At 40.0% G+C, this 22,055-nt stretch overlaps 1 protein-coding gene across 2 annotated transcripts in view; it reads left to right on the forward strand.

Annotated features, from left to right (window-relative positions):
• TNRC6B (trinucleotide repeat containing adaptor 6B) overlaps positions 1-10,383 on the forward strand; it is a 134,566-nt gene extending 124,183 nt beyond the window's left edge. For both annotated transcript variants that reach the window (XM_074144285.1, XM_074144286.1), the window contains 6 exons: positions 2,451-2,597; positions 3,490-3,585; positions 6,018-6,242; positions 6,725-6,795; positions 8,602-8,741; positions 9,687-10,383. In XM_074144285.1, coding sequence (XP_074000386.1) covers positions 2,451-2,597; positions 3,490-3,585; positions 6,018-6,242; positions 6,725-6,795; positions 8,602-8,741; positions 9,687-10,077 — 1,070 coding nt within the window. In that variant the 3' untranslated portion in view covers positions 10,078-10,383. The remainder of the gene's footprint in view (positions 1-2,450; positions 2,598-3,489; positions 3,586-6,017; positions 6,243-6,724; positions 6,796-8,601; positions 8,742-9,686) is intronic.
• The last annotated feature ends 11,672 nt before the right edge of the window (positions 10,384-22,055 follow it).

A 22,055-nucleotide genomic window follows, 5' to 3' on the forward strand; every position in this document is an offset into this window, starting at 1 on the left:
CCCAATCAAACTGATATCACTGCTGGAGGTGAGAGCAAGTTTTGCTGCATTGGTGAGAACTATGTCTTTTGGTTATGACACACAGACTTGCATACCTAGGTAATTCTAGACTGTAATTTCCCATTCAATAGAAGTTCAGTCATACATTCTAAGCAAACTGGCCTGGATGTGTCTGTCATGGTTTTCCTAATAATTTTATGTTTCAACTTTTTGGGAGGACCTTTGAAATATCTTCATGATATGAGAACAGAAATGCACTTCATGTTTTCTTGACTATCTAGAAATAGAAGAGCATGTCTGTAGTTGGTGAATGTGCATGAGAATAACTGTCAATCCCAAAGGATAGTTTGGAAATTTGTCAGTATGCTGAAGTTCAAGGAAAACTCTTCTTCAGGCCAGGATTGTATTGATGACTGAATGTGTTTATATACCATAGGCCTGATCTTTGGGGCCTTGTTTGAATATTCCTTAACTTTTTGATGAGAGCTTACTATGCACTTAATTTTCAGTCTCACCAGTTATCAGAAATCTTAACAAAGGCAAGACTGGGACTTACCCTTTCCATTCTTTTTTTTTTTTTTTCAAACAAGTTCTGATTTCCAAGTCCTAACCTGTGTTCGTGGCTTCTTCATCTCTGAACAGAGGTCTTTTGACTAGACCCAAGAGCTGCATTGCTTGTTCCTTAAGCTTAGGGTGGTTCTACTTGTCAGAGGATTGCGGTATTTTGGCAGTAGATTCCTTCCTTGATGAGTGCTCATACTGTTAATACTGTTAGAAATGTTGATACCTGCTGTCCTAGATTATTTTCTTGAGTTACTAAAGATTGAGAGATGTGACTGAGGCTTACAAAATCATGATGACAGTGAACAAGATAAATGCAGAATTTTAATTCTGTGCATCCTGCCACACTAGAACCATGGTGCAAACACTGGACTTTAGGGGATATAAATTTTTAAATAGATGAGACCTTCTTTTTTTGTTTCCATCGGGAGTGATGAACTTCTGGAATGTGTTACTTTTAGAGCTTCAGATGGTACTAGCCAGCTGAAACAGTGATTGGATAAACTGCTGGAAAAACAGTTTCACAAGCCAGTGCTTGCAGATAGAGGGTGTTTCTGACATCCTAGATGGAAGGATTATGGATGCTGGGAGAGTGTGAGGGCTGCAGCCTACAGATAGTGGCCAGGTTTGTGTTCTGTCCCTAAATGCTGTCTCTTCTACAGCTCTTAGCAGAATAGTGGGCTAGATGAACCACAGTTCTGACCCAGTGGGGCACTTCTTATGTCTGCTCCGAGATTCTCCTGCCCGTGCATTGTCACAATCTAATACTGCCCTTGCTGTACCAATTGTTTGAACCAGTAGTATCACATTTTCTTCTGTATTTGTCTGTGAAAGTCATTGTCTTGTCTATGCTTTTTCATTACAAAGGTGACTGAAATGAACCCTTCCATGGTAGAGTCACCCTAAATGGTTTCATTCCAGAGAGCACATCCTGGATCCCACTTTTAATTACACTCAAATATTCTGTCACTAATTATTTCAGAACTTCAGGTTGGGAATAAAGGTGTCATTCCATATCCTGGACTTCTATCTGCAAGGGATGAATCTGCCACCTTGGCACTCTTTTCACGCTTATCCAAATTGTCGCATAGTATCTCAAGCTTCTTTACTTGTTTTTGTGTTTGGCAGTTTTACTTTCTTACCACTGCTTCCAGAATTGACCACAGCACTTTATTCATTGAACATCTACTCAGAGAAGGAACCAAGTTACTGATCTTTCTTGTAGTAACTGGAATTTTTCTATGTTCATACTTATTTAACTCATCTTCTTGTATTAAAAATCTGGCACGCTTGGAACTATAGTTGAAAGGAAAGTAAAGCATGATAAGTATATTCCATCTCATTGTGAAGCATGAAGAACATCAATGAGTATATGCATTGCTTTTACCACAAGGCATCTCACCTTAGCATTACTCAGTATTGATGGGTAATGTATAAAGTGTGTGTGTACCTACGGTGTAAAGTGTCAAATGTTGTGTTTACAAACTCTTTAAGGTTGGTAGCCTTTCCTTGAGAAAGGCTTCTGCACATACACACACTGTGTGCAGAATATAATCTTCTATAGTCTAATCTTATATATCTTAAAACATACATAAGGAAGAGTGAAACTAGTGAAGCCTTATCTGAATGTAGTAAAACAGGAATAATCAAAAGAAATTGTATGTACTTGCATCACTTTTTTGTAGCATAGACTTATATAGAGACACTAGAGTGCGTGCCGTGGAATGTTGAAAAAAGAATATGAAACAGATTTTAATTAAGAAAAGTCTGTTTTTTCTGAGGAACAGTGTAGAAGACAATTACTTACCCTCCTAAATATTTTCAACTGTTACTTCCAGTAAATGGCATTGCTATGTTTGCAACTAATTCCTTTTTCCTTCCTCTCCCAGAGTTCCAACCAGGAGTGCCATGGAAAGGTATACAAAACATTGACCCTGAATCTGACCCCTATGTGACCCCTGGAAGTGTGCTGGGGGGGACAGCCACATCTCCCATTGTAGATACTGACCACCAACTTCTGCGGGACAACACCACAGGTAAAACAGTGAACAGCTGGTGTGCAATTATTTAAATTGTTTTGATATTTGAGAATATTCTGATGTTCCTGTTGTAACAGGGTGTTACGGTTTGAGAGAGCCCATAACAATCTATTGTCGTTAGACAATTATTCTATCACCCAATGACCCCTCCCCACCCGGAAAGGGGAATCGGGGAACACAAAGAAACACAAGGGTTGAAATATAAATAGATTTAATAGACTAAGACTAAATAATTAACAATAATACTAAAGAACCAGTATTAATCCCAATACTGATATAAGATATACAGGGATTATACTCAGCCAATTGTATCAGTAGGAAGCTGTGCACTCGCAGCAGTGGATAGCAAATATTGGACACTGCGAGCGCAGTGGCTTCAGGAGGAACAGAAGGCCTCAGGGTTCTGGCACCGGGGCAAGGAGTTGTCTGGACCGCCGCCATCAGGGAGAGAGCGAGCTACGCAGCAAACTTTTCTAATTTATATTGAATGTGACGTTCATGGTATGAAATAATCCTGTTCGCCAGCCTGGGTCAAATGCCCAGGCCTTGCTCCTCCTTGAAAACACTGACCTTGAATCCTTGAATCCCACAGAGCCTGGCTGGCTATAAAGTAAATATTTTCACAAATTCAGACACTAGAGTCTTCTAAAAGTGCAATTTTCCCCAGCATTAGAAGAAAAGTTAGTCCTGTGTCTCTCAACTCAGGACACAGGGTAACAGTCTATTGCATTTGACTAAGAAGAAAGCCTATGTGCCTTTGCACCCTGGCTGTGTATCACATGAAAGCTTGGCATTGGTAGAAATCGTGGCTCTCTTGAGGTTTAACAGTATTACAGAGACTCTGTGCAGTTGTCCTACTCTTCTTTCTCTCTCCTCTTTCCTTTGATAGGGTCTAATTCTTCCCTCAACACCTCGCTGCCTTCACCTGGTGCCTGGCCCTACAGTGCCTCTGACAATTCCTTCACCAACGTTCATAGCACTTCAGGTATGCAGGCCCCAAAACTTACTTGGACAAAGCATTTTCCACTTACTGCCTTAGTTCCTTGTGCTTTCTACACTTCGAATATTTAGTCTTTTAGTAATTTCTGAGGAAGCTTGGAAATCAAGATTTGAGCAGCTGATCAGATAGTTTCCTCCTGAGGATAAAATGTTCTGTTGTGGTTGCTTTAAAAAATAAAGTGAGATCCCCTGCCATTCCTCCCACCCCTGATACAAAATTCTTAGTTCTGCAAGTTAAAGAATAGGGTAGCAGTGAGCAGCAGATGCAAAAGGGAAAAAAGAAAAAAAATCAAACAAACAACCCACATGCACAATCTCTTGACATGTGTAAAGAGTTGGGGGACTGTTATGATTTTTTGAACTAACCTGCTCCTGTATGCATGAGTTAAGGAATTAGAGTAATAAGGTGAGTGATGTTAACTTTAGAATACTGGAGTGCTGTGAAGGGAACACTTTTGACTTACATTTTACAGCACTGATCATTTCCTGAAACCCTGAGAGAGACAGTTTTTAGTCCTCTGGCTTTTAATGGTTGACCTGTAAATAGTGATTTAGGTATCTGCCTCAGATCCTTGGTAAGAAAGTCTCCAAAGCTTTCTTGTGAAAAATGGTCTCTGCACACACTTCTGAGTAGGATGCTGGAAATATTTGCTCCAGACAAACCATTTGGATTTTGAACTTTGTAGAAATGCCAGAGTTTTCTCTTGAGACATCATTGTCTTGTCAACTACATAAAACTGAACAATTGCATGTAAATAGCAGAAGTGACAAACATAGCTGAGAGCTGCATCTGGCCCAAACTCTATGGGTTTTGCATCTTACTGAATAAAAGCTGTGTTCATATGTTATCTCAGCATCTTCACAAAATGTGTTGAAAATCCTATTTAGCCCTTGAGAAAAACAGTGATCCTGCTGCCAGTTTGTGGGGTGACTTCAGTTTGAAGGAATATCTGTATATGCAGCATTCTAATGACATAGAAGATTTCTTTTTCATGGTCTGGGGAAAGGAATGGCATGTATCGGCCTCTTAGCTGTGCTTAATTTTTGTCTAGCGCATAAGAAAGACTCGAGATAAAAAATGATTGAAACCATAGTTGAATTGAGGAAACTAGACCACTGCCTGGCACACATACATCTTCTGCTCATCTTGTTAAACTACACACCAACATTTTACAGCCAGAAAATGGGTCATCTGAATTAAGGATTTAGAATTCACATATCTGTAAAACAGTCTAGTGAAAGCAGTTTTTTAAGCACTTTCATATACTTTCATAGGTTAGTGCTTGAAACCTGCTTGCTATTGACAGTTACTCTATCATGGAAATATACTGATCCAACTGTAAAATGAAGCACACTTTTACTTTCTGAAAGCATTATGGTCTTGATTCCCAAATGTATTGTTTTGTGACACCCTGGCATATTATAAACCTGGATTTTTACCCTTTGCTTCAAGTAAGTAACTTACTACTTCTTGCTACTGAACAGAGCTTAGTACATACAGTTGCATTCACACAGGACTTACAATTAAGACAGTTCGTGATTAAGGTAATTGATGAGACGAGAGCCTTTTCCCCCAGATTGCCCTGTCTATGTTGGCTGGTTCTCATTACAGAACAAAGGAAAAAGAAATTACTCCAGCAGTTTTGACTTTTGGTTAGATAAATGTCCCTTGGTGTCAGAAAATGTGGGTGAATTTGTGGTCTGCCTTCTTAAGGAAAACTGGTTTAGGAAGAGCTTCCAAATATTCATGACCAATAGTGATGTTTTGGGAAGCGTGTTAATTTTTCCTCTTATTGGACTTTTATATGAAAGGTTACTTAAACGTGTTGGTCTTACTTCTCATAATAAGCATTTGGTAATGCTTTCTAGTAAAAAAAAAATTAATACATGCTCACACATCTGAGTGGCCTTCTTTCCGTGTTACTGTTGTGTCAAATTTGTGATTCATGAGAAAGCTTTGATCTTATAAGAGGACATCTTTAGGTGGTAGCATTAGCTTAGTAGACCAAGAGTAGTAAATAGTCATTTCAGTTCTCTGAAAATTTATGGCTTGAAGAAGGTTCAGTTTCTCAGTACTAAAGGTCAGTAGCGCCCAAAGTTGTAAGAAATTCTCAAATTAAATGTAGTGTGGACATAAAAGTTGCTGTTCATCTTATTAATGATTGTACATACTGCAATGTGTTACATTATCATAAATGGTCTAGGGATTATTTTTTTTTTTTGGTCAGCATATAAAATAAGCGAAGATGAACTTACATGTAGCATGGTTTTTTTGGTGTGGTAGATTAACTGTTGCATGGTTCTCTGGTTTGTGCTTGTCTCTGATATAAATGCCGTCAAAGGGTTTACAGTGATAGTATAGTTAAAGGCTGAATCTCATATGTTTCTCTAATACATACAATTTATTTAATCTTCTAGCAAAATTCAGTGATTACAAATCAACATGGTCCCCAGATCCCATAGGACACAATCCCACTCATCTCTCCAACAAGATGTGGAAAAACCATATTTCCTCAAGGAACACTACAGGGCTGCCCCGCCCGCCTCCTGGCCTGACCAACCCCAAACCATCATCTCCATGGAACAGCACAGCATCCCGATCGGTCAGGGGCTGGGGGGCACAGGACTCAAGGCTTGCCTCTGGTGAGAAGAATCAACTGATAGCACCATTGATCAGACCTGAGGAGTGTACGTTTTACAGCACTAATGGTTTGGATGAAAGAAAGTTGCAGTTGTCTGGTAAAAGGAAAAAAAAAAAGTTCCTTCTTGAAATGGAAATTTACTGTCAGTAATTGGGATGGGGGGGTGGAATCCCAGGTCCTGCTGCAGGGGATGTGTGAAGAGGGCTGGGAGCTGCCAGGAGGATGTACCTACTGCAGGGGGCCTTTCAAGACTGGATGCTTTCTGTGGGTGGGAGACTCCTCAAACATAAAGTCTAGCGAAAAGTGAATCTTCATGTGAAATTTGAAAAGAGATGTGTTTTTGTTTTCAGGATCAAAGATTAGACTTTTATGTGTTAGCAGGGCTGATAAATGCTGAATTTGAGATTGAAAGACCTAAGTGAAAAGAAAAACGGTTTTCTTTCTAACAAATCTGTCTTGATTGCTCTGTCTTCTAATTTGCAGCATCTACTTGGAGTGATGGTGGCTCAGTTCGTCCTAGCTACTGGCTGGTTCTTCACAATCTCACTCCACAGGTATTTTCTGTTGTTGTCTCTGGGATCTTGTTTGCTTTACTAAGACACTGATTTGTGTATTCTTCAGTTGTTTCTCTTTGAATAAAACCTAACAAAATTAGATTTGTCAGCATACACATGTGTTTCTACTAAACTGGGCTGTAGTCTGATTGGTTTTTCTATTGTAATCTCTTCAGCTAGCTTTAGGATGTTCAATTTTTGCTACATGACCGTCATAACCTTTCGTTACCTAGAGCTTCAAATAAAAGTGTTGGAACAGAAAGATTTTTCTTAGAAGTGAGGATAAGTTGCATGACCATAATGTGGAATGGTTTATTGCTGTTAAAGAGACTGTTCTTTGGGATGTTGTCAGTAAAAACCTGGTGTAACTGCCAGTTTTCACTCTGGTGTTTCCATAGTGCAACCGCAGAATGTTTCCAGCTCTCCTGCCAAAAATGGTCTTGTTAAGTTACTCCTTCAAGAGTTCTCAGAGCTTGCTTCCATTCAAAATGAATTCTGAGGAGATCTCTGTTTCAGCAATCCCAATTAGCCTGTATTCAAGGCTTCAGAAAAACCTATATGATTATCAGCAGCGCCTGAGATCTAGACAGTCTACTACAGTCTAAGAACACATCACCGTGAAAGGAAAAACTTAAGGTCTCCTTCAGATCACCCAAAATGGCAAGCTGTGCTTCTTTCATAGAAAAGACTCTTTTCCTTGATGTGAAGGAAATAGCAGTGGTGTGACAACGACACAGTTCTAAGTCTCCCTTGTGCAAGGTAGTTTAATACTGCTTTAGGAATCATTTAATGGAAGAAGAATATATTTTGGAGGCATTTAAGTTAATAGAAAAGAGAAAAAAGCAGATTATAATTGTCTCTTTCATAACAAATCCTCTATTCATTGTAGGTCAGTTCACTAGAGAGAAGGAAGTCTAAAGGTTAAGATGGATTCAGGGACAGTATTTTCATTTCAAATTTCTCTGTTTTAACTTTGTCCCTATTTGTGCCCGTGCACAACTTCTTTTCCCTCATTTGAGGTTGTATTATATAATAGGGGAGGGGGAAGGGAGAAGGAAGAAAGTAGCACTTCATTAAGTATCTGCACATACGGATCCCATTCATGTTTGCCTGTTCCTGTGGCATACCAGGAATGGAATCTGTCTGTACAGAACACCTTGGAGGACAGCAGTTACTGGAGGTGAGTAACAAGCTGTTTCTGCTGCAGAGGGAATGTAGGCAACAGCTGCTGTGAAAACATTAGTTCAGGAGGAGTGAAGATTGCTGGGTTTTGCAGAAAGATCACTGTTTCATAAACTACAAAGCACCAAAATAAATGTAAAAAACTTCTCACTGTAGAGGTGATATTTCCAGTTTTGCAAAAAAACTTTTAAATACTGGTTGATCTAAATTCTGAAATTGAAAGTGCTGGAGACTTAAATTCTGGTTCCCTTGGGAGAAATCCTAATGGCTGAGGATGGCGAGAAGTGCAACTTTTGTATAATTACTGGAAAACCTGCTGACATAAGGATAGCGACAATCTAAGAAACTCTATGAGATGGGGAAAACTGGACTTAAGCTACAAGTAAGAGGGAAAGATAGGTCAGATTATTCCATAAAGTAAAGTCATTGTAAGCAGTTGAGGCATACTGATTCTGTTTGAAAATAAAATCCTGTCACCCTCATTCACTTCCCACTGCTTTTGCCTGTTTCTGAGAGTCATTTATCTTCTAATTTATCTTTTAATTACTGAGACGAAGTTAGGATTGAAGTTCATTTGGAGAAATAGTTACAAACATCTGTTTTCTCCTGGCTGTTCCTCCTCAGATCGATGGGTCAACCTTGAGGACGATCTGCATGCAGCATGGCCCACTGCTGACATTCCATCTGAACCTTACCCAGGGCACCGCCCTTATCCGATATAACACCAAACAGGAGGCGGCCAAGGCCCAGACTGCACTGCACATGTAAGCAATCCCCGTGTCTCTTCTTTGTACCGCATTGGTCATGAACACAAAATGTCTGTCCAGTGCTATGCTTTGGAAACTCATTTCGGGTATCGTGTTTGGAAGGGAATCTTTCCTTCATGGGCAGAGGAAGAGGAGAAACAAAGATGCCTCCTTTAATTGCTGGCACAAACTGGCACATGGAGAACTAAGAAGGTGCAAATAGGATGGAATTGTGACCAGTATGCACCTTATTGTACAATTTTGGCCATTTTATAAAAGCTTGTGAATTGTTTTTGATGAAAATCATTCTTACATGCGTAACCCAGATGTGTGGGAATCTGCTGTAGTTTTGAGATAGGCCTGAAATAGCTTACTTGAAAAGCTGCAGATCTTAGGTTTCCTGTTTTTAAGCTTTTTGGAACTGACTGCGGCTCTGGTATGTTTTGAAAATGAGAGGTTTTGAGACAAAAATCTTTGGGGTATGTGGGAGGGTGCTTATGTTAAGCCCTTAAACTCAATGAAAACTTTTGAACTATACTAATCTTACCCTGAATTTCACAGGCTTTTAACCTGCTCATCCACTGTTTTGTTTGAAAGGTGGCACATGAGCATTTACCATTTTAGCTACACTGTATAGGCACTTCTATTGCTCTTGGTGTTAATGTTCAGGACCTTAGTTTAAATTTTGAAAGGTTTTGTTGCAGGTGTAACAACTGAATGTTGTGGAGAGGGGGTTGGTAGGTTTATTTTGGGGGGGGCGTCTCCCTCAGAAAATGGAAGGGCTTTGATTCAGTTTCGCTGTCAAGAACAGCTAAAAGTTTTCTGTGCTCGCTCCATTGTGGCAAGCTGATACCTCCTTTGGTTTGGGCCTAATAGTGGTGTTGCCATGCCTTCTGAATCCCTTGCCTTTCCCTTCTGGCTCCAATTACTAATTTTTTTTCTTCCACGTGTCTTTCCTTCTAGGTGTGTGTTGGGAAACACTACCATCCTGGCTGAGTTTGCCACAGATGAAGAGGTTAGTCGCTTTCTGGCACAAGCTCAGCCCCCTACACCTGCAGCAACCCCAAGTGCACCCACAGCAGGCTGGCAATCCCTGGAGACAGGACAGAACCAGACAGATCCAGTTGGACCTGCTTTGAATCTCTTTGGTGGGTCAACAGGGCTTGGGCAGTGGAGCAGTGGTGGCGGCGGTGGCAGCAGTGGGGGTGATCTCACTGGCGCTTCATTGTGGGGGCCCCCAAACTATTCTTCAAGTTTGTGGGGGGTCCCAAGCGTAGAGGATCCACACAGAATGGGCAGCCCTGCTCCCTTACTACCTGGAGACCTTCTGGGAGGAGGGTCGGATTCAATCTGAACTTAGAACTTTCAACTCTGACCTCGTGACCTTTTTTGGAACAGCAGCAGCACTAACTTGACCTTTTCGTTTTTTTCAACTTGCAATAAATACATTTATAAAAGGAAAAAAGAAAACGGAGAGAGAAAAAAAAAAGGTGGGTCATTGACAGACTGTCTGAGCACATAGTTGCCTCCCTTATATAACTTCAGTTTTTTTGTTTGGAATATGAATCCAAAAAGAGAACATATCACTCTTGAAATACTTGAATCATGAACGCCAACTTAGAAAGACAATGTGAAGCAAGTACACATACCATTTAAATTTAAACACAAAAAATTAAAAAAATTAGTTTCTAGTTTTTCACTTTTTCATGTTATACGGAAGTTGTTGCTAAGAAACATATATACTGAAAAAATAGCTTTTTAACTTTGTTTGCACTGGGTGTGTTTCCGTCCTTAGGTCTACCATGTTGGGTTGGGGTAGGGGAGGGGTTCAAAAGAAAAAAGGGGTGGGGGGGAGGGGAAGACTTGACGGAGCCTCACTTTAAAAGAAAAAAAAAAAACTAAAAAAAAAAAACAAAAAAACTTAAAAACCCACAAAAAAACAAAACAGAAAAAAAAACCAACAAAAAAACCAACACTTTGTGATTGGCTGGTTGATAAGTACCAGTGTGTTCTGGCACATGTAACTGCCCACGTGTGCTTGTTTCTGTGTGAGTGTGTGTGCACATGTTCGTGTGTGTGCATTTTTTTCTCTCTATATATAATCTTGAAACGCTGCATTGCTGATGGTCTGCGGGCTGGCCGGCCATCTGCATGTCTTGATTCTGAAAACAAGACAGGCATGGTGGAGTCCCTGTGGCTGAAGCAGAATCCAGTTGGGCTGGATTAAAATTTGTCAGTAGGTTTTTTTAAATTCATTTTAGCAGGGTGCTATCTCAAGTCTGCAGATCATATTGAGTGGGTAGTTGCTTCCTAGCCCTTGTTCTAACCCTGTGGTAGAGCAGAACACTGCCATATCCAAAGGATTTGGTGAGAGGGGAGCCGATGTTGTCTTTTGAGTAGCAGTGTATTTATTTATTTATGTCTGCATGTGGGGTTTTTGTACTGAGTGAACCCTAGAATGTTCGTTATATAATGCAAGCCATTTTTTTCTTCCAACTAGGGGAAAAGACGAGGAAAGACGACATTGCCATTTTTTGTGCGGCTAAGACAAATGTTCTTTATTCAGTTTCTCACAAGCTTCAGTACCTTTAAAAAAAAAAAAAAAAGTGTTTCTTTTCTGCCCCAAACTTATAAATAGGCACCCATATTCATTCTTGAAGAATCCATCAAAAGCTTGAAAGTCCAGCCCAACCAAATTAGTCTTTTAATCGATTAAACTTGCTTGCATTAAAACTGACAAAAACTAAATCGTGTCAGCAAAAACCGCTGGCCGGCCTGCCTCATCTCCTGAAAGCACATGCAGCTAACCCCTTTCTGCGTCCTTCATGGTGAGCGTTACCTGTGCCAGGCCTTGGTGTATTACAGCGCCAGACCATCACTGACAGAAACGTTTACTTATGAATGTTCTTAAACCAGTGTGTACTTCAGATGTTTCCTTTTGTTTCTCTGTGTTGTGTTTTTTCCTGTGTACGTGGTTTTGCTTAGGGAGGTATATAACTAGCAAAGACTTTTTTTTTAAAAAAGTATTGCACCTTTTTTTTTTTTTTTTACTTTTTCTGTACTGTTGCTTTTTAATTTCTGTATTTAAGGAAAGGTTTGGGGTTTTTTTAGCATCAGTGTAGTAGTACTCTGGGCAGGATAGGGGTGGCCTATAATCTACAGTGATAGCCAGTGTGTGCGTGCATGTGTGTGCTGGGAACAAAACTTTGAAGACCTGTTGTTGTGAAAAGAGTTGTAGCAGACTTGAAGGAACATCCCTTCACATAAAGCGGGAAGTCTTTCGGGCTGGAGGGGGGTTAGAGCCGGGAGAAGAGGGAAGAGAGATGCCGGTACTTTTGCCGTAAGTGCTAGGACTTCCCTGTGGTGTTGTCTAGCTGTTATACTGTCTAACGAAGTGCCGACATTCTGTACCAGCACATGCCTGTCCGTTCCAGCCCTCAGTGGGAGCAGTGCTCGTGCTTTATTACCTGGGGGGGGGGAGGATAGGGGAGTCTCTTTCTTCAGCATTTTCATTGAAGGATACAACAATGTCTAATACATTTAACTCTAAGCACGGGTTGGGTGGGGAGAAGCAAAAGCAGTTTCAAGTAATGTAGGGGGGATGGGGGGGGTGGGTGTGTGTGCGTGCGTGTGTGTGTGTATGCCTGTGCGCTGGGGGTGGGAGGGAAGGGCTAGGGAGTTACGTGGCTTTTTTTAATTCGCCCTTTCTATGTAAACCCAATGTCACAAGGAAGACTGACTGAGGGAAATGCTGCATATACACATGCCTGTAGATTTGTATGCAAAGTGTTATGTGACAAAAAGTACGAGTAGGTTTCTATTTGTTTAGTAAACTGGAGTGTGCAGCATACTCTGGCCCCTTCTGAATATACTTTTCTATCATGTCTCCTCCTTCATCCATCCCAACATGCACAAAGAAACAAAATGCTCTCTTCCAGCTCCTGCTAGCTATAGTGCCCCTCGCGTGCACACATCCATAAAGCTTTGTTTCTGCTAGTCTCTGCTCAAAGACCAGCTGCTCTCGGACACGCAGAGCAGGTTCTTAAGAGTCCTGTGCCAGCAGTACTTCCTAGCGAAGCACCTTTGGCCCCGAGTAAGCCAGTATCCGTTCTGTCACATGATTTGCTCTACATGCTGGTTCATTGCTGTGTTCCACCCTCACTTCTCTCTCCCAACCTGCCCTAAGGTCCCTTTTCCTGCACTTTGGGCTAGTTGAGTTCATTGCGATACTACGGTGAAAGCCGGGTGCTAGAGCCCCTCTTGTTTACAAGACATGATGAGGGATTTGAAATATTTAAAAAGAAAAGCTAAATTGTTCTTCCATTGTAAGCTTAAAGGGAAAAAAATTAAAACGTACAAAAAAAAAAAAAGACCAAAAAGTGCATATATATATTTTAGATGAAGACTAACTCTGGGAGCATTTAACAGTGTTTTTTGTTTTTATTTTAACATTTTATTTTCCTGCTTTAAATTTGCAAGCATTCTCAGGAATTCTAGGGTAGGAAGCCAGTTTTTTGAAGATGGTTTATTTAACCTTATCTTATCCTAGATAGATGGCTGTTTCTTGTTGATAAACTTTTACAAGTTCCTGAATCTTCAAAATGTTTGAGAGTTTTTACTTTAAAATAAAAATGCTAAAAAAAATAAATAAAAATAAAAAGAAAAAAAGAAAAAATCTCCAAATGTTACTGTCAAGCGGGGGGATCAAGAATTTTAAAGACTGTATAAATTAAAATACATTAAGAAAACTTCTTAATATCAGCAACAGAAATTCATTGTAATCTTAAACAAGTTGTGGGAGAAGAAGGGTTATCATTTGTAGTGCTTTGTTACTCATGCAGACATGTGTGCAGTTGCATGGAGAAGTGCGCGAATGGAATTATTACTTTGTTCCCTCTCGATTGAAACTAATCGAAAATATTCTTCCAAGCACCTTTTTAAAAGCAAAGTGAAACTATAAAACCTAATTAAAATGCAGTACAGTTTTAACTGAAAGAGTCCTCAGTTAGGAGGACTAGCAGGAAATACATGATGGTGCTTCTTTAAACCACTTTAAAGTAGTGCTAAAGAAAACCAATTCTGACAGAATGCTCAATAATGAAGTATTTCATTATCCTGCCTTTTTCAGTACAGAAAAAAGAGAGAATATAGAAAAACTCCAGCAAAATGTACATTAGAAATCAACTTACCTGTTTTCAGCTATTTGGTCAGTTTATTCCACACTTGGAGATTTGCTGCTTGCTTTTCTTAACCCACCCCACCTCCCAGTCTTTCCATTTTATTTTATATGAGGGAAATAATGTGTTGAAACTCTTCTGTTCACCCTATTGCTGCTGGCTGTCAGGGCTTACAGTCTTGAACTTCAGAGTTCAGCGTTGGGATGGCCAACTTCTGTCTCCCAGCTCTAAGGGTCGGGGGCTTAACTCTGCCCGAAATGGCTAGGCTCAAACCACAAAAACCGCGCTAGTGCCTTTTTACATGCACCCACATGCCCTACAGTAGGGGAAGGGAGGGAAGATGAGGCAAAGGGAGGCAGCGTAGCCACTTTGTGAAAGTAGATGTACCTGTTCTTGAGGAAAAAAGAGCTTGCTGCATAAGCATGTCATGCAATGAATTACAGTAGTTGAAATTTTTTTATTATTATTTGGAAAAAAAAAATCGGATGCCAAATTTCTGTCCTTTTCATATCAGTTGCCCAGTGTTTTTGTGTTGCGCTGCGTGTACTTCCAGGTGTATACGTATGTGTTGAAAATAATGCGTCAATAATAATAATAATGTGCTTTGAAAAAAAATAATCCTTTTACAGACCAGTAGAAGGAGGGTTTATTTAGGGAGTTTGGGATTTTATTTTATTTTTTTTTTTGTGGAGAGAATTTCTGAGTGCTTTGCCAGAGGCTGTGTTTTATGAAATCAGCAGTGTCCTAAAAGAGAGGAAATCGTAGGGGTTAGTCATAAGAGCCCAGGAAGTTGGCAGTCACTTGGAAGTGGGTTGTGACTTGACTGCTGAAGGGTTGCCAGTCTGGAACTTCAGCAGTCTGCTGGGTCCAAACCTGTTGTAGTACAACAGTCTGCTCCTCCTTTCTGTAAACGTGCAGGCCTGCAAATGCTAGTGACTGTTTCCTTGGTGATAGTTTTCCTAAATTGTTAAAGCAACATTAATCTTACTATTTTCCAACTGCAGTTGACAGTTCTGTTCCTTTCCAAATTATATGTAGCTAATCATGGTGTTGCTAGTAAGGCTTAGTCATGGCACTCCGAACCATTGCAAGTGATTTCTGAGCATTCTGCTAACCAGACTCATCTTCTGGGGACAACCACTGCTTAATGTTGTCAGTATTCTGCTACCATTTGAGTTCGTAACAGTGAAAAGTCAACAGGAATTGATGTTAGGGTACTTCTGGGCTTTTACAAGACTGTTCCAGGGAGGGAATTGGTGGCAGCGTCTTTTTTAAACATCTTGACAAAGAAGGTAGGGAAAAGAGGCTGGGGAAAGCACAACATGAGTAGACTATGAGCATCTCTTTCCAGATAAGTCAAACATAACATCTTTCCCTGAAAAACACTTTTTACTTTACAAAGTGACAAACAGAGCTCTTTTTATCATTTTGTTCTTGTTTTTGGTTCTCCAGATTACGCAGTTTAAACATATACGTACTTTACAGGTGGTTTCAGCATTCCTGTTTTTTTCCTGGTTTGGAATCCTTCAGTGCTTAATTGGTTAAAAAAAAAAATAATAATACATGTATCCATTTGTTACCAGCCACTTTGCTTACCCTTGATACAGTTGTGTGTATCAAGTTGAGACTTTTTAGTGGGTTTAATAATTTTTTTGCTCCATTTGAGTTTTTCATTTTAGCTGTGACAACAAATTCTAATAAGCAAAAAAAAAGGGGGGGTACAGCTCAGAAATCTGTATTGAGACTTCTGACATTTATTTTGGAAAGCAGTTTTAATACCATGTACTTTGGAAGACTTGAAGACTTGGCATCTTTTCCCAGTGTTTTTACCTGGACACTTGCCCAGCAGTCTTGAGTGAGATTTTTGTTGGTTTGGGGTTTTTTTCCAATCACAGGGTGTCAGGTTTTACTTACAAATTTTTTATTTTGCTTCACATTAAGTGGCTTGTGTAATGAGCAAGAATATTAAGCCAAGTGTGTTTTTCTTCCGCAATATAAGCATGATGTTTTCAACAAACTGGCTGGGATAACCACCTCAAAGATTAAATAATAATTGAACCTTTATATTAAGCTGTCTTTTTTTTTTTTTTTTGCCATGAGATTTCTAAATGTTTATTCCTTAGAACTTTTCCCCTATTCTTTTTTCTTAAAAGTGCTGCCACATCTTCCACTGTGTCTTAGTAGTACATCCAAACAGTACTGTAGGGGTTTTTTTGTTTGGTTATTTTTTTCTTCATTCTTTATTACGTTTATCCCCTAGACTTCTAACTTTGTGCATCATCTTTTCCTGTTGACTTTAAGAGCAGTACTGTTTGTGTATCTGAGAGACCCAAATTTGGCCAAGTCTGGTCCAGGAAATCAGGAGTGATCCTCATGTGAATTAATCCCACTGAACCTTAAATGAATGAGTACTGGTCCAGTAAGGGCTCCTTGTGTAACTAAACCGTACCTGGATCAGGGCCAAGGTAGCAGATGAGGACCTGTTGTATTTCCAATGCAGCAAATATCTGTGTTGCATATATCACATTCACTGTAGATCGTGTGACCTTAGTATCCAGGTTTCTCAACTGGATTGAAAAGCTGTTTTTGTGGTGGGTGGTTAGCATCTCAGGGTATGAGTCCTGATTGAGTAAAAAGGTAGTTTTTTGTCTCAAAAAGAGGTAAGGTTCCCCTAGCAGAAGCAACTTTCTAAATTGTAAATACGCATGCATGTATTTGTGGGCAGGAAAGTAATACCAAGAAAATAAAGTTGAAGTGAATTCCAAAAAAACAACCAACCACCAAACAAATGCTGTTGAAGTGCAACTTTGGTCCTGAGTCTGAAACAACATATGCAGAATCTGTTGGTTTGTCTAAATTGATTTTGCACAAAATACCATTTCAGTTCTCTAGTTTATTTTCTACTATTTTGCAATGTTAGGAACCGATACTGTTAGATCATATCAGTCGTTTCCATGGTGATCAAATTACAGATGTCTAAAACCTAAACTCTCTTTCTTCACCTCCAATACTAGGCTTCCACCTGTGGCAAAAGGGTGTTGACAGTAATGGGGAGAAATATGTAAAGTTTCCCCGATGTAAACAGAGCCGGTTTTCCCTGTTGTCCTGAATTCACATCCAAACCTAAAACACAAAGCAAAAATTATGCTGGAGCAGATTTGTTGGTTGGGCTAAATGACAGGAGCCTAACTGGAGATTTTTAGCAGCCTTGCTAGTTCATGTCCCTCACAATGTTTTGAGTAAGTGTCCCAGCAGTGTAAATACCAGTGTTGCTGAATATTACCAAAGTTCCCCTGCAGTAGATATAGGAAACAGGTCCATTTTGTAGTGACTCACCAAGCAGAGCTTTGTCTACAGTAGAATTCAAGGGTCTGTCTACATTGCTGTTAAAACTGAGTCAGGGTCCTGTTTAAAATATAACTCTCTATTTTGTGGTGTTATGTGAGACTTTAAACTTTGTGACGTAGTGACTATAGCTTCTTAGCCTTATATGAAAAGTGATTTAAGGTTTCATCTGTGCTACAAAAAGCGCCACAGCTCCTGGAGGTTTGGAGCCCATTTTTAAACCTGTTGTCAGGCAAGATAGGTGCAGCTTCATCTGTGGCACGCAGCAGGCAATGTCTGTTTGCGTCCACGGTTTGCGTGCATGTTGCTTTTCATCGAGCTATGCAGGAAAGTTTGTTTTTTTTTTTTTTTTTCTCTAAAAGTCTCCCAGAATCCTGTGCTATATAAGCAAGCTTCTAGCAATTAAGTGCCCTCTGCAAAGAGCCATTTTCGCCCTGTGTGCGTGACAGTTGGGACTGGTGACATTCAGCAGTGTTAGGGCTCCTGTTAACTTTGTAGTGAGAAAGGGATTGTTTTTTTGACTTGACTCTGACAGCCTTTCTGTAAATGAATACAGAGCACTCCGGGGAAAAGAAAGAAAGAAAAAAAAAAAAAAAAAAAAAGAATTTTTTTTAAAAAAAAGGGAAGAATGCATTGTGCCAGCCCAGCGTTAAGTATTTTTGCAGCAAACATTCTTGACTGTGGTGGGCAGAAGAGAAGAGACTGAAGAAGTTTGCATGGGTGCGCAATACAAGGAGGCAGTGCCTAGCAAGAAATGTTTCCTTGAGGACTAAATGCCTCCTCTTGGGTATTTGTGTGTGTTGTTGCATTCACAGAACTAACTTCCTCGTTATTTTTTTTTAATCTGTTTGGTTTTTTAAATTGAGACAAAGTGGAAGCTTCTCCTGTTTCAGATGAAACACAACCATAAGCGAACATTTTCATCATTTACTGTTGAGCAGTAAGAGCAGGTTGCACAGCTCGTTAGAATAGCTATTTTAGTGACATGGTTATGATATTAATGTGCTTTCTTTCCCCTCCCTCTCCCTGCCAGATATGGCTTACCCTTTCTATATAAGGCGCTGTGTGGGGTTTTGGTTTTTTTGTTTTGTTTGGGGGACGTGTGGAGAAGAAGCAAAATGAAGTGAAAATGCAAGCCAAGGTAGAACAGCCTTACTTTAGAGGGTAGCCTTACAACAGAGCTTTATAGTGAGTGTGCTGTATTCCAAAATATATAAGCCAAAAACAAAAAAAGCATTCATTTATGCAAAAAAAAAATTTAAAAAGAGATGTTGGAAGACTTCTTTAATATGTACCTTCTAAAGGTAGAGTAAGGTCTCACCAAGTGATGCGTTATTGTGATACTTCTTGCTGGGTCAGTAGGGATGGGTTGGGGTGTAAGCGCTTAACGTTTTCCTCCTATGTTTTTACAAGCAGTAAGTTAAATGTGGTATTTATGAATGTGCCTTTGTGAGTATAGTGACTGTCTAATTGAGGAGACCACTTGGGCCGGAGGGGAGACAATGGTCAATTTATTCTTTCAAGAGGTCAGACATGGAGATTGCAGCCCACTGGTCCCTTTTGATAAGCAGCATCTTTGGGCTGGTCTCTACACTGCACAATACGTATTCATATGTGGTAGAGATCGGGGCGGGGGGGGTGCGAAGGGATGTCATGTGATGCACAGAAGCTGTTGATAGTTTTAGGCTAGTCTGCCGTTGCAGGTTGAGTTTGTATATGTATTATGTGGCTTCTCTTTATGTTTGTGTGCATGAGTGTGAGTGCGCGTGGCTTTATTTTTTGTAAGCACTGGAGAATTGAAACAGTGATGTTTGAGACAAAATTTATACATGTAGAGAAGATGATGTTTTGTAGCTTCTGTTAAATAGTGGGTGCAGGCACACTTTTACCCTCTCTGTCCGTGTCCTGATAAGAGAAACAGGAAAATTTGTTTTTTTCAACCCTTCAACTTCCAGCACACTTAATGTTGCCATTTAAATGAACAGGGTATTACACAAGAAGAAAAAAAGAGTTTTTGAAATGGTGAGGTGTAGAAGTGTTTAAAAGGAAAAAAAATCTGAAGTAATTTTTTTGTTTCTTCGAAGCTGTTTGTAGCTAAACATGGGAATCTGCAGTGTCTCCTTCCATTTGTTTTTTTCTTTTTCTAATAATTCACCTCTTCGTCCCACCCAAAACATGAGGTGTACGAGATCAAGAGCTGTCGCTGTAGCCCTTCGTAATTCCCACCCTGAAAAGAAACTCCAGTGGGATCCCTCAGCTCTATTCAGGAAGACAAAGAGAGGAGAGACTCTGCAGTTTTCTTTGCTTCGCTCTCATTCCTCTCTAATGGCCTTGAAATGTATTATTATGCAAATGTGAATTTTGATACTGAACTTAAGAAGAGGTTGTTTGTTCTTTTTTCAAAAAAAAGGTCCCATATGTGGTCAGCATTGCTTCTTTATTTTGTAAGTGAATTGTAAACTATGCATTCTGCAAAGGGGGTGTAGGGGACAAAGATAGCTTTGCTAAACTGTTTAGGAGTTTCTGTGTCCATGGTATATCCGTTTTAGTTTGGGGAAGTGGGGAGATGATGACTTTGAAATAAAAAGGGAGTTGATAAGAACCTCTCTTTTTCAGAAGTTGGCCAATAGGTAATGGGGCAGAGATGTGGAAAACTAATGTTGACTGCAAAAGAAAATCAGCTCTAAACCTTGCGCAGGATTGTGAATTCTAGTTGTGCAGTGTTAACCCGGGGCCGATAGGGTGAACGGGACACCAGTTCTACCTGGGAAACTTATCTACCACCTCCTGTGTTCTGGCCCTTGTCAAGCTCAGGAACCACAGTGCAGTAGGCACTGTCTTTTTTCAGATTTATTACTCGTTTTCCATTACAGCAGTCCTTGCGCTCTTCCAGCAGAATCGGAACAGCGTTGGGCCTTGATGTCTACACTTTCTTCTCCCTAAAATTTTCTTTGCTGCTGTTTTCTGGCACAGCTTGTACAGTGACAGCACAGCTATGGACAAGATGTTGGAGGTCTTACTTTCTAGCGCTGATCAAAGTGCAACTATGAGGACTACGTTTTTTCAACATCTGCAGCTACCAGTGCTTTGTTGTCTGGTGTTACTGCCAGTGACTTAGCATTAATGTTGTCAGTGTGTGAAATTTTAGGGAACGTAGACTGATGTGTAGACAAGGCCCTCTATTTAAAAGAAACGATCCTTTTTTACTATAAGGTGGTATCATAATGGTCATAAAAAAGGATTCACTTCCTCACGTCTCCAGAATGCAGTCATTGTGAATTATGTGTGTTCCGTCGAAGCTTGTTGAGCTTTTAGGAGCAGTCTCCTCAGAAAACCGTAGATCTCGCTGCCCACTCAGTCATCTTAATAGGGACCCTTTGACTTGACTTTTTCCTTTGTCCATGGTGAACCATGGTACTTGCGTTATCCTTGGCATTATCTTAGATGTAATATCATAAACTGAGAGATTATCCTGCCTGTATTCAGTGTTTTCATGCAGCAGTTTTATTTTTGTTGACGTTCACAGTACTGTAATAATTAATAGACTTGATGATCACTCTCGCATCTGTGCCTGCCTTGCAGATGTGATCTTATCAGGGTTCCACTCTGTCAGATTGCCTTTAAAAAAAAAAAAAGGAAAGAAAAAAAGAAAAATCTGAAGTTTAAACTCACGCTCACAAAAATACCTCGTGGTACATTTCCCCTTCTGATGTAACCTTTTAAATCTACCTTTTCTTCTAAACTTAACAGATGGAAATAAAAGCCCATTATCTCCTTTCTAAAAAGATGTTTAAACTAGAGGTTTTGAGCACAGGACCAGAAGCCTGGAACTCCTGAGTTTTAACATTGGCCCTTACTCTTCCCTTGCCTTGGGCAAGTAATTAAATTTCTTTGCCTTTGTTTTTTCATCTGTAAAGCGGGGGGTGATAATAATACTTACCTACCTTAGAGAGGTTTTGTGAGGATCAACTAGTAAATGTTTGTAAAGTGCTTTAAAGATAAAAAAGCATGATAGAAGTATTAGGAGGTTTTTAAAGGAAGATCGCTCATTCTTTTTACATTGTTTGCATGTGCAGAGGGAGATAACTTACTTTTTTTTTTTTAAATGATTAAAGCCATCAGACACTCAGATCCTAAGTAACAGAAGTTGATGGAGATTCAGTTACTCATAATTCTCCTGTCTTTATGCCAGTTTCCTTCTGCTCTTCCTTAAGAGTTATGCCAGTGTTGCTACAGGTCACATGTCTCCAGTTATACTCTTCAGATAAGCTTCAGACTCAGTTGAAGTACTTTGAGCTTGCTGCTTCTTTCACCAGATCACCAAATTGGAATCAGTTTGTGTACTTTTTCCCTGCCTTTCAATAGAGGTTTTGGTAATGTCATCCTTCAAGTGGACACATCTTTTCCTGCCATCAGGAAGGGGAGGTGATGGTGTGTAGTTCCAGAGAGGGGACAGTAATATGAAGAACCTTGCCACTTTATGCTGCTGCTCCAGGGGTGAAGGGCAGAGTAGCTTTCTGTTTCCTTCCCTGAATTAATTTCAGTGTGTTACCAGTGACACTTCAAATGCAGTGTCTCTTCTTGTCCACGATATACAGAAGCCATCACCTGCCAATAAAACGTAGGAATGGAGGGAACGATAGTAGATGCTGCTTGTGTATATGCCTTACAGCTCTCCCAGAATGTCTCTGGGAGGGTGGTGGGGGAAGAGGTCTTCATTGGGTAAATCCCACAGTTGTCAGGGAACCTCTGCTACTTTCTCCTCTCTCCAATCACATGGTCGTTGTTTCTTCTTTCTTGGATGTGCGTC

Source organism: Numenius arquata, chromosome 2, assembly GCF_964106895.1.
Source record: "Numenius arquata chromosome 2, bNumArq3.hap1.1, whole genome shotgun sequence".
In the NCBI taxonomy this organism is placed as follows: domain Eukaryota; kingdom Metazoa; phylum Chordata; class Aves; order Charadriiformes; family Scolopacidae; genus Numenius; species Numenius arquata.